At 40.5% G+C, this 13403-nt stretch overlaps 1 protein-coding gene across 4 annotated transcripts in view; it reads right to left on the reverse strand.

The window, feature by feature from the left end:
- Positions 1 to 10410, reverse strand: part of LOC124856681 (RNA-binding protein 6) — a 31762-nt gene extending 21352 nt beyond the window's left edge. For all 4 annotated transcript variants that reach the window (XM_047347418.1, XM_047347417.1, XM_047347416.1 and 1 more), the window contains exons 1-2: positions 10292 to 10410; positions 9717 to 9770 (exon numbers count right to left, since the gene is read on the reverse strand). In XM_047347418.1, coding sequence (XP_047203374.1) covers positions 9717 to 9757 — 41 coding nt within the window. In that variant the 5' untranslated portion in view covers positions 9758 to 9770; positions 10292 to 10410. The remainder of the gene's footprint in view (positions 1 to 9716; positions 9771 to 10291) is intronic.
- Between the last annotated feature and the right edge of the window lie 2993 nt (positions 10411 to 13403).

Genomic DNA, 13403 nt, shown 5'->3' on the forward strand with positions numbered 1-13403 from the left:
GTCAAATGTCTGCCAGGGGCCAGAACGGGCGACATCAAATCATACCTGAAACTGCTGGCTAAGGATAAGCGTAAATACAGTAAGATTGTTATTCACGCTGGCGGTAATGACACCCGGTTACGTCAATCGGAGGTCACCAAAGTTAGTGTTGCTTTGGTGTGTAAGTTTGCCAAAACAATGTCGGACTCCGTAATTTTCTCTGCTCCCCTCCCCAATTTAACCAGTGACGACATGTTTAGCTGCATGCTGTTATTCAACCACTGGCTGTCTAGGTGGTGTCCAGAAAACGACATGGGCTACATTGATAATTGGCAAACATTTTGGGGAAAACCTGGTCTGATCCGGAGAGACGGCATCCATCCCACTTTGGATGGGGCAGCTCTTCTTTCTAGGAATCTGGCCGAATTTATTAGTTCTCCAAAACTCTGACAACCCAGGGTTCAGACCAGGAAGCAGGGTCGTAGTTTAATACACCTGTCTGCAGCTTCTGTACTGCTACCCACCCATTACCCTATTAAGACAGTGTCTCGCCCACGGCCAAAATTGAATAGATTAAAAAATTATCTAAAAGGAGGAAATCAGGAAAATCTCATAAAAATAAACACAACTCAGACTAAAGATAAAAATAAAACAATTAAATGTGGCCTACTGAACATAAGATCTCTCTCTTCAAAGACTTTGCTAGTTAGTGACCCGATTTGTGACAATCAGATTGATTTATTTTGCCTCACAGAAACCTGGCTGCAGCAAGAGGATTATGTTACTATAAATGAGTCAACTCCTAATTATTTAAATTTTCACATTCCTCAAAATACTGGGCGAAGAGGAGGAGTAGCAACCATCTTTCCGTCCGATTTATTGATTAGTCCCAGACCAATCAATACTACAACTCTTTTGAATATTTAATCCTTAGTTTTCCTCATCCAAATTGCAAAGCACTAAAACCTCTTCTGTTTGTTGTTTTGTACCGTCCACCAGGCCCTTACTCTCAATTTTTAGATCAGTTTTCAGACCTTTTATCTGATTTAGTGTTAAATACAGATAAAGTTATTATAGTGGGGGATTTTAACATTCATGTAGACGCTGAAAGTGATAGCCTAAATATAGCGTTTAATGCTATCTTAGACTCAATTGGCTTTGCTCAAAACATTAACAAACCGACCCACCTTTGTCTTCATTCTCTGGACCTTGTGTTGACATATGGCATTCAGTGTAAAGACATAATATTTTCTCATAACCCTGTCCTGTCTGACCATTTCTTAATAACCTTTGAGTTTAATTTAACCGAGTACTCCACACCTGAAAGAAAATTTCATTATAGTAGATCATTATCAGACGATGCGTAACAACCTTTAAAGAATCTGTTCCACTTTTAATCTCCTCATTATCACTGAAAAGCACAGTGGAGGGCAATAATTCTGTTTCTGCCCCTTCACAAATTGATTCTCTTGTTCATGGTGTTACTTCATAATTGCATGGTGCATTAGACAATGCAGCCCCCTTGAAAAAGAAGGTAATTATTCATAGGAGGCTAACTCCTTGGTTTAATTTAGATCTGCGTATTTTAAAGCACAATGTTAGAAAATTGGAGAGAAAATGGCGCTCTACACAACTAGAGGATTCCTACTTAATCTGAAAAATAGTCTACTGTTGTATAAAAAGACACTTCATCAAGCTAGAACAGCTTATTTCTCATCATTGATAGAAGAGAACAAGAATAATCCTAGGTTTCTCTTTAGTACACTTGCTAAACTTACACAGAGTCATAGCTCTGTTGAGTCATCCATTCCCTTGGCTCTCAGCAGTCATGACTTTATGGGATTCTTCTTAAATAAAATTGATTCTATTAAAAATAAAATCTTTGACATACTTCCGAAGATAATTACTTCATCCTCAGAAAGTGAGACCACATTGGAAATAACTGTAGAACCTGATCTGTGTTTGGACGGTTTTGATCCTGTGGAGCTCCCTGAGTTATCAGAAATATTAGCTTCATCTAAACCTTCAACTTGTATGTCAGACCCAATCCCAACCAAATTATTTAAGGAGGTGTTCCCTCTGATTACCAGCCCCATTTTAGACATGATTAACCTATCCTTAGTAAATGGATATGTACCACAAGCTTTTAAGGTAGCTGTAATTAAACCTTTACTTAAGAAACCTTCGCTTGATCGAGATGACTTGAAAAATTACAGACCTATATTCAATCTTCCATTCTTATCTAAAATTCTTGAGAAAATAGTTGCTAATCAAATGTGTGAGTATTTACACAGCAATGACCTGTTTGAAGAGTTTCAGTCAGGCTTCAGAGCTCATCATAGTATTGAAACAGCTCTGCTGAAAGTCACTAATGATATTCTTATGGCCTCAGATAATGGACTTGTGTCTGTACTTGTCCTCTTAGATCTCAGTGCTGCATTTGATACAGTCGACCATAATATTCTCTTAAAAAGGCTGGAATATGCTGTAGGGATCAGGGGAACAGCGCTAGGCTGGTTTAAATCTTATCTGTCTGACAGATTCCAGTTTGTTCATGTAAATGATAAATCATCTTTAAACTACAGGGTTAATTGTGGAGTACCACAGGGTTCAGAACTTGGGCCAATTCTCTTTACTATATACAGGTCCTTCTCAAAATATTAGCATATTGTGATAAAGTTCATTATTTTCCATAATGTAATGATGAAAATTTAACATTCATATATTTTAGATTCATTGCACACTAACTGAAATATTTCAGGTCTTTTATTGTCTTAATACGGATGATTTTGGCATACAGCTCATGAAAACCCAAAATTCCTATCTCACAAAATTAGCATATCATTAAAAGGGTCTCTAAACGAGCTATGAACCTAATCATCTGAATCAACGAGTTAACTCTAAACACCTGCAAAAGATTCCTGAGGCCTTTAAAACTCCCAGCCTGGTTCATCACTCAAAACCCCAATCATGGGTTAGACTGCCGACCTGACTGCTGCCACTATTGACACCCTCAAGCAAGAGGGTAAGACACAGAAAGAAATTTGTGAACGAATAGGCTGTTCCCAGAGTGCTGTATCAAGGCACCTCAGTGGGAAGTCTGTGGGAAGGAAAAAGTGTGGCAGAAAACGCTGCACAACGAGTAGAGGTGACCGGACCCTGAGGAAGATTGTGGAGAAGGGCCGATTCCAGACCTTGGGGGACCTGCGGAAGCAGTGGACTGAGTCTGGAGTAGAAACATCCAGAGCCACCGTGCACAGGCGTGTGCAGAAAATGGGCTACAGGTGCCGCATTCCCCAGGTCAAGCCACTTTTGAACCAGAAACAGCGGCAGAAGCGCCTGACCTGGGCTACAGAGAAGCAGCACTGGACTGTTGCTCAGTGGTCCAAAGTACTTTTTTCAGATGAAAGCAAATTCTGCATGTCATTCGGAAATCAAGGTGCCAGAGTCTGGAGGAAGACTGGGGAGAAGGAAATGCCAAAATGCCAGAAGTCCAGTGTCAAGTACCCACAGTCAGTGATGGTCTGAGGTGCCGTGTCAGCTGCTGGTGTTGGTCCACTGTGTTTTATCAAGGGCAGGGTCAATGCAGCTAGCTATCAGGAGATTTTGGAGCAGTTCATGCTTCCATCTGCTGAAAAGCTTTATGGAGATGAAGATTTTATTTTTCAGCACGACCTGGCACCTGCTCACAGTGCCAAAACCACTGGTAAATGGTTTACTGACCATGGTATCGCTGTGCTCAATTGGCCTGCCAACTCTCCTGACCTGAACCCCATAGAGAATCTGTGGGATATTGTGAAGAGAACGTTGAGAGACTCAAGACCCAACACTCTGGATGAGCTATAGGCCGCTATCGAAGCATCCTGGGCCTCCATAAGACCTCAGCAGTGCCACAGGCTGATTGCCTCCATGCCACGCTGCATGGAAGCAGTCATTTCTGCAAAAGGATTCCCGACCAAGTATTGAGTGCATAACTGTACATGATTATTTGAAGGTTGACATTTTTTGTATTAAAAACACTTTTCTTTTATTGGTCGGATGAAATATGCTAATTTTGTGAGACAGGAATTTTGGGTTTTCATGAGCTGTATGCCAAAATCATCCGTATTAAGACAATAAAAGACCTGAAATATTTCAGTTAGTGTGCAATGAATCTAAAATATATGAATGTTAAATTTTCATCATGACATTATGGAAAATAATGAACTTTATCACAATATGCTAATATTTTGAGAAGGACCTGTATATGCTTCCAATAGGTCAAATAATGAGGCAGCATGGGATACATTTTCCCTTTAATGCTGATGATACTCAGCTTTACTTATCCATAAATCCTGATGAGCCCAACCAGTTAGATAGACTACAAGCATGTCTTGAAGATATAAAAACTTGGATGACTTTAAATGTTTTGCTTCTAAATTCAGACAAGACAGAAGTTGTCGTCTTTGGACCGCAATCTTTAAAAAAGAAACTGCTTAGTCAATCACTTAACCTGGATGGCATTAAATTGACCTCCGGTAATAAAGTAAAAAACCTTGGTGTTATTTTTGACCAGGACATGTCATTTAAATCCCATATTAAAACAGGTTTCAAGGATTTCCTTCTTTCATCTCCGGAACATTGCCAAAATTAGAAATATCCTGTCCAGGAGTGACGCTGAAAAACTAGTCCATGCATTTGTTACTTCAAGGCTGGACTATTGTAATTCGTTACTATCAGGATGTCCACAAAATGCAGTTAAAAGCCTTCAGCTGATTCAAAATGCTGCAGCAAGAGTTCTGATGAAAATTAAAAAGAGAGATCATATTTCTCCTATTTTAGCTTCCCTTCATTGGCTCCCTGTTAAGTCCAGAATAGAATTTAAAATTCTCCTCCTCACATATAAAGCCCTTAATGATCTAGCTCCATCATACATCAGAGATCTGATCGTTCCATATGTTCCTAACAGAGCACTTTGTTCTCAGACTGCAGGTTTACTGGTGGTTCCTAGAGTGTCGAGAAGTAGAATGGGAGGCAGATCCTTTAGTTATCAGGCTCCTCTCCTGTGGAACCAGCTCCCAGCTTTAGTCTGTGAGGCAGACACCCTGTCTACTTTTAAGGCTAGGCTTAAAACTTTCCTTTTTGATAAAGCTTATAGTTAGAGTGGCTTAGTTTATCCTGAGCTATCTTCCTTATTTTTTACCTCTGTCTTCTTCCCTCCCTGTTGGTTGGAGTAAGGGGGAGTCAGGTTTAGCCTAAACCGGCTCAGTTATGGTTGAGGTCCAAACACACCCTCCATTTCTGCTACCTGTGTGACCCCCTCTCTTTTCCAATGGTTATAATCAGTCTGACAGAGAGGTATCCCAATCCTTGTGGTTTTTAGTATAACAATGACCATCAGTGGGACCCTTTGTGGGGTGCCTTGAAACGACATTGTCGAAAATAAGCACCGTAAAACTAAATAATCTGAACTGAAACTATCTGTGTAGTTATGCTGCTATAGACTTAAGCTGCTGAAGGACATAATGACCACTTTCACCCTCTTCGCTACATTCTCACACTACTCTCCAATTTTGCATTATTTGCTGTTATTTCAGCTTTTAACTTTGTTCTCTCTCTTTTCTCTTCCTAGAAGCCACACCTGGCCTGATTCTGTGTCTACCCGTGACACCTTTCTGGAGAGGGGAATCGTCCGAGCTTCTGCTGGCAACAACTTATTGCTCACCCTCTACCGATGATCCACATAGCTCTGTCTTTTAGTGTTTAACCCTTTCCCTCTCCTAGACATGGCGATTGACTGAGCTTTTACTCTAACTAATTATATGTGCTCTCTTTCAGACTCTAACCTTGAAAACTGGCTCAGAGTTTATCTGTTCTTTCTTTCTAGGTGAAACGACATTTACTTTTCCTTCCCATAGAAAGTACTTCTGGATCAGTGCTTCTTTGTTCTCTTTGTGTCTCTGCTCTGTTCTCTCAAACCCACAGTCGGTCGTGGCAGATGCCCGCTCACACTGAGCCTGGTTCTGCTGGAGGTTTCTTCCTGTTAAAAAGGAGTTTTTCCTCTCCACTGTCGCTACATGCATGCTCAGTATGAGGGATTGCTGCAAAGTCAACGCCAGGGACTTTCCACTGTCTCTACATGCTCATCCGGGAGGAGTGAATGCTGCAAGTCACTGACTGGATGCAATCTGCTGGGTTTCCTTAGGCAGAAAAACGTTTTATCCAATTTGAATAAATAACTAACTCTGACTGCACTGTCCAATAGACTAATTGGGATGTATGTGCCTGACTTTTGAGAAGCGCCTTGAGACAACATTTGTTGTGAATTGGCGCTATATAAATAAAACTGAATTGAATTGAATTAATAAAAATAACAACTCTGAAATAGAATATATAACAAATTAATAAAACCTTCGACATTTAAGAAGAACGTTTGGCTCCTTGTAAACAACCTACACTTAATTTAGTGGTGGTTAAAGACCTTTGCAGTTAAAACTAGAGATTTAGGATTTGTCAAAAACAGAACACAAAAAAAAAGGTTATAAGCTAAGGATCAGTTCAGACCTTGCTTCCATCTGTAGCAACCAGGTTAGAGCTGAATCGAAGACAGAGTGGATCTGGCTACATTAGACTAATTCTGAGCAAACTATCAGGAGTTTTAACAGTCATTCATTCATTCATTTTTCATCTATACCACTTTTTCTATAGTGGATCACCTGGTGCCTATCTCCAGCAGTCTATGGGCGAGAGGCAGGGTACACCCTGAACAGGTCGCAGGGCAACACAGAGACATACAGGACAAACAACCATGCACACACTCATTAAAAATTTAGAGATCAATTAACCTAACAGTCTTATTTTTTTGACTGTGGGAAGAAGCCGGAGTACCCGGTGAGAACCCACGCATGCATGAGTAGAACATGCAAACTCAATGCAGAAAGACTCCTGGCTGGGGGTCGAACCCAGGACCTTCTTGCTGCAAGGCAACAGTGCAACCAACTGTGCCACCATCCAGCCACGAGTTTTACAGTCTGAAAGCAAATTATCCTGAGACACACTATCAGGCCTACCCACTAAAAAGACTGGAGTAGCAGTTATTATCTGTATGTATCTCAGATTAGAAAAATACAATCTGAACAACACGTTCAAAATCAGACACAGCTGCAGATGCTGCCGGCTAATTTAAATGTGCAAGAATATTCACATCATTTATGGCAAAAGCTTTTAAGAAACTCTTTGCTGGAATTCTCATTCATTCATCTTTCTATACAATTAAGTTGTATAAAAACAGGTGATGGCTGCCAATACGCCTTCCTTGTTTTGGATTTCAACCGCTCAAAATAGTTCAATAGTCAATAGTTACTTTATTATAGAGATGCAGCCTTTCCACACTTCAAAAATAAAAACATCAGAAAAACCTTTTTTTGTGTTTGTGATAATCTACAAAATGATATGGCTGCATGTTTTATTTGCGGGTAATGTGTGTAAATAGGGTCTGTCATTAAGATATGATTTTAAAGTCAGTTGTGGCTATGGATATATGGTATATGATTACTGTGCAGTCCAATCACAGTATTGTTAGTGTGTGCTACATCAATATCGCAAAGGACTGCAGAAACACAATACTGGCTATTGGATATTGATTAAAAATGTTCCGCTTAAATGAGGCCTGACTGACAAATGGCCATTTAAAAAGCTTAAGCAAGGTGACTGTGTGAAGATAACAGAAAGTTAGTTATTTTTGGCATACAGGGGTTGGACAATGAAACTGAAACACCTGGTTTTAGACCACAATAATTTATTAGTATGGTGTAGGGCCTCCTTTTGCGGCCAATACAGCGTCAATTCGTCTTGTGAATGACATATACAAGTCCTGCACAGTGGTCAGAGGGATTTTAAGCCATTCTTCTTGCAGGATAGTGGCCAGGTCACTACGTGATACTGGTGGAGGAAAACGTTTCCTGACTCGCTCCTCCAAAACACCCCAAAGTGGCTCAATAATATTTAGATCTGGTGACTGTGCAGGCCATGGGAGATGTTCAAGAATGTTCCTCAAGAATGGTTCGGTAGTCTTTGGCAGTGACACGCCCATCTAGCACAAGTATTGGGACAAGGGAATGCCATGATATGGCAGCCCAAACCATCACTGATCCACCCCCATGCTTCACTCTGGGCATGCAACAGTCTGGGTGGTACGCTTCTTTGGAGCTTCTCCACACCGTAACTCTCCCGGATGTGGGGAAAACAGTAAAGGTGGACTCATCAGAGAACAATAGATGTTTTACATTGTCCACAGCCCAAGATTTGCGCTCCTTGCACCATTGAAACCGACGTTTGGCATTGGCATGAGTGACCAAAGGTTTGGCTATAGCAGCCCCGCCGTGTATATTGACCCTGTGGAGCTCGCGACGGACAGTTCTGGTGGAAACAGGAGAGTTGAGGTGCACATTTAATTCTGCCATGATTTGGGCAGCCGTGGTTTTATGTTTTTTGGATACAATCCGGGTTAGCACCCGAACATCCCTTTCAGACAGCTTCCTCTTGCGTACACAGTTAATCCTGTTGGATGTGGTTCGTCCTTCTTGGAGGTATGCTGACATTACCATGGATACCGTGGTTCTTGATACATCACAAAGACTTGCTGTCTTGGTCACAGATGCGCCAGCAAGACGTGCACCAACAATTTGTCCTCTTTTGAACTCTGGTATGTCACCCATAATGTTGTGTGCATTTCAATATTTTGAGCAAAACTGTGCTCTTACCCTGCTAATTGAACCTTCACACTCTGCTCTTACTGGTGCAATGTGCAATCAATGAAGACTGGCTACCAGGCTGGTCCAATTTAGCCATGAAACCTCCCACACTAAAATGACTGGTGTTTCAGTTTCATTGTCCAACCCCTGTATGTGAAATGTTTAAAGTGAAGTCAGAGGAATCGCATAGCAGTAAGAAGCCATACACATTCTCTAGAGAATACACAGAGAGCCTACTGTCTTTATTAATCCTACCTGCACTAACAATGGTAATTGCTAGCATAGATGGTAAAGCCAGCTTAAAAATGCCCACTCCAAATCATTTTGGATTTAAAATAGTAATACCACTCTTTAAAGCAACTGCTCTTAACACACATGGCACGGTGTTGCCTCTACTGCTATCACTAATGGGCATTCATAGCATTAAAACTAAGTTAAAAATTATGTACTCTTCTTTGCTCTTCTTATATTATAGTTCTTAACGAGAAACCATAATTGGCTAAAATCTTTATAGGCAAATCAAAGCTTTACAAAAAACTGAGATCAGAAATCAGCCACATAGAGCAAAACTTGCCTGAAATTAACATGGCCAGTCTTTTGGATCATCACTGCAGTTGGTGCTGCAAATCTGACAAAAATAATAGTGCCCCAAGATGCTAAATATCACAGAGCGAGCCTGCATTATTGTAATTACAGATTAGAAAATATTGAGGGAGGAAACTGTGGATTTATCAAAACTGATTTTGTCATCTCATGATTTTCTAAGCTCATGCTGCCCTAGTTTTGAACAGTCGTGTTTAAAGCTGCCAACTGGTGTATATAAAATGCAATGTCTGAATAAGGTCCTAGAAAGTTACTATCACATATCAACACACAGCTAATAAGTATACTACTGACTATTGTTTCCAAACAAAATTACATTAAAACACAGAAATGCAGTACAAATTGAGCAAATACATTTTTTTGCTATGAATGTGTCATTATGAACATAAGATGCTCCCTTACCGAAAGGGTGGTCTTCCCCGTGGTCCCGGTCCATCCCACATGTTTACAAGTATCCTATTTTTAGATAAATTGAACGTTAGTATTATTCAAGAAAAACAGGAGAGCGTAACATTTATATTCTTAAACACATGACCATATAAATGCACTTTCCTACATTTTAGCAGCATTATTATTTGATAGTACGGCGTAAACGCTTTGAAGATGGCTGCAATAGCGTTAACTAGGTGACAGAAATGACTGGGGGAGTGACCAGTGGCCAGCTAACTGTAGCTTCCACAACAAGGCCTTTAACATCTCCACAAAAGCAGAAGCAGAGAAGTCAATAATTACTGCACTGCGTGGGGATTCAGAGAAATTATGAAATTAGAAAAGCAATATAGATAAAGTTTAACTCTAGAAACTGATTTTTACGTCGGCTCAAAGAAAGAAACGAGCCATCCGGTAACGCTTTGGCCGATCATCACTAGCTAACATTCAAACGATATTTCTCCTGTTTTTAGTCGTCCCTAAACAGTCTCTGTCACAGGGGTCAGACAGAAATAAAAACATAGTAATATTTTCTATAGAAGACCCACCTCGGTTGCTCTTAAGGCCTAGTTTTTATTTAGAAATACTCTCAGCCAGCTTTTCGTTGAAAGAACTGTAACAAAAATGGAGACGAAGTTGCTCTTCTTCTTCGTCTATAACTTTTATTGGCAGTTTACAATCTGAGTGTATTACCGCCATCTGGTGGACTGAGGTATAATGCACTAACTATAAAATCTTTCTAACCTATTTAAAAAAATAAAAATAAATTGTGCTCTTACCTAGTGCTTTCACTATACGTCTCAAGCGTGCTTAATATATTGATTAGAAGTTATTGGAAGTCCAATTGCCCTGTCAATTTCCTCTCTTTTTCGTGTATTTTCTACATTCTACCAAAACAAGTTCAACACTATTTCTCCACAATGAGTACAGGCCCCTGATGGATGTTTCCCTATAATTTTTAACCCCCTATTTAGACTTGTGTACCCGACCCTCAGTCGTTTAATCCATACCTCCTCTTGCCTCTCCACCACCTATTATTGCAACTACGTTCTTTTGTAGTTTATATAGATGCCTTCCTTTCTAATCTGCCTTTCCTGCCATTTTATTGATGTTATCTTTAACAATTACTTTAACCTCTGTTTTACTTAATGGGACATAAAGGTCAACTTCACCTGCCTTGACTGCCCTTTTGGCAAACCTATCCACCTTTTCATTACCATCAACCCCTTCAGGTGCTGGAACCTATGTAAATAGAATATCTTTTTTTTGTTGATTTATACTATATATTAGATAATTAACTTCATCTAAAAGGTCTTGTCGACTAGCTGATTTCTTGCTTTGAATGCTGTCTAGACAAGACATTGAGTAAGAACAAGTAACTGCTTGACTAGGTTTTACTTCCTCCACCCAATGCAAGGCCAATATGATTGCAATAATCTCTGCTGGAAAACTCGATAAAAGATCTGTTGTCCTTCTTTTGTAGTGATTTTATTTTGGGGAATGTATACTGTCTTAAATGTACACAAGCATTATATATTCATTTTCAAAGATGGTTGATGCCCTCCAATCATTTCCCGCCAAACCTTTCAAAATATAAATACCTTTTTTACATTTTTCAGATATCTTTTGCATATTTACCTTAAATGAAAGTTTCACATGAAGCCATACACCTAAGTACCTTATATTATCCACCTGCTTAAGTGCTTGCCCAAGTAATCCAAGTTCTAGGGTTTAACTATTTTTTTAGAAAAACATATAGCTTGTTTTCTCAACTGAAAAATAAAAACCCCAATCAGTGTTTGATTTTAGTTCTGACGAGAACAACTGATCTTTGCACTTAAACAGGATCTGTTGTCAGTTTGAACATCGTTTTTTTTCTTCACTTCCACTGTACTTTAAATGGTAAAATGGACTGAACTTATGTAGCGCCTTTCCAGTCATACAGACCACTCAAAGCGTTTTACACTAGAGCAACATTCACCCAATTGTACTCACTAACACACATTCATACATCAATCTGCAAATCGGTGGGCAACTTCAGGTTAAGAACCTTCTGATTGCAAGACGACTACTCTTCCTACTCACTTTCCTTTTTGCTCTGATGTACTGCATGTCTAGTGCAGACTACCCGGACCTTGTTCCAAATTTTCAAATAAAATATGTTGAATAGAATAATTGGTAAAACTCTATGTTATGCTCATCAAATAGTTTTTAAAGCTTTTTAATAAGACGTGCTTTATGCTTAATGCATACTTTATGCATTTATCACAGTGAAAGAAAACATCTGTTAGTTTGTACAAAATTTCCAGCCCCTTATAAATCACTTTTATATATTTTTGCACTGTTAAGTATCTGTTGTCCGTTTAATATCTGTCCATTGTTGAAGACATTATTGCTTGTTTAAACATCGCTGTCGTCATCATCTTCCGCTTATCCGGGACCAGGTCACGGGGGCAGCAGACTCAACAGAGACGCCCAGACGTCCCTCTCCCCAGACACCTCCTCCAGCTCCTCCGGGGGGAGCCCAAGGCGTTCCCAGGCCAGCCGAGAGACATAGTCCCTCCAGCGTGTCCTGGGCTGTCCACTGGGGCTCCTCCTGGTGGGACGTGCCTGGAACACCTCCCGAGGAAGGTGTCCAAGGAGGCATCCGGTATAGATGCCCGAGCCACCTCAACTGGCTCCTCTCGATGTGGAGGAGCAGCGGCTCTACTCCAAGACCCTCCCGGATGGCCGAGCTCCTCACCCTATCTCTAAGGGAGTGCCAGGCAACCCTACAGAGGAAGCTCATTTCAGAAGCTTGTATCCGGGAACTCGTTCTTTCGGTCATGACCCAAAGTTCATGGCCATAGGTGAGGGTAGGAACGTAGACCGACTGGTTAATCGAGAACTTCGCTTTTCGGCTCAGCTCTCTCTTCCAGCACAGTGTCCACATTACTGTGGCAGTCGCACCGATCCGTCTGTCGATCTCCCGCTCCATTCTCCCCTCGTGAACAAGACCCCGAGATACTTGAACTCCTCCACTTGAGGCAGGAACTCCCCTCCAACCTGAAGAGGACAAGCCACCCTTTTCCGGTTGAGAACCATGGCCTCGGACTTGGAGGAGCTGATCTTCATCCCAACCGCTTCACACTCGGCTGCGAACTGCCCCAGCGCATGCTGTAGGTCTTGGCTAGAGGGGTTTAGACATTATGTTGATAAATACCTTAAATTTTGTTAAACAGTTTAAGACACATCTGGTATTATCTGTAAATTCTTAAAGCAAACCCTTCACAAATGCATTTCTTTAATTACTTCAAAACTGTTTTAATGTCCTATAAAGTCTTTTGCCATTCCTTTAAGGTCCATTCTTTATTCACATGGAATCTACTTGTTCTTCTATTTCTTCTTAAGTATTTGGTACTGCACAATCATTTTCTGTCTTATCTACAATGTGTGCATTTGTAAGGGAATTTTCAGGATTTTTGCTGCAAGGTTTGGTTTAAAATCTATTTTCATCCCTCCATCCACTGTTTATACGTGCTTGTCCATGCACGGTTGCGGGGGAGCTGGTACCTATCTCCAGTGGTCATTGGGTGAGAGGCAGGTTTTGTGCAAACACGCTTTTATAAACATTTGAACTTTCATCATGTTTGCATTTGATGATAATTTACTCAGTAACTG

This window comes from Girardinichthys multiradiatus, chromosome 20 (genome assembly GCF_021462225.1).
Source record: "Girardinichthys multiradiatus isolate DD_20200921_A chromosome 20, DD_fGirMul_XY1, whole genome shotgun sequence".
Lineage (NCBI taxonomy): Eukaryota > Metazoa > Chordata > Actinopteri > Cyprinodontiformes > Goodeidae > Girardinichthys > Girardinichthys multiradiatus.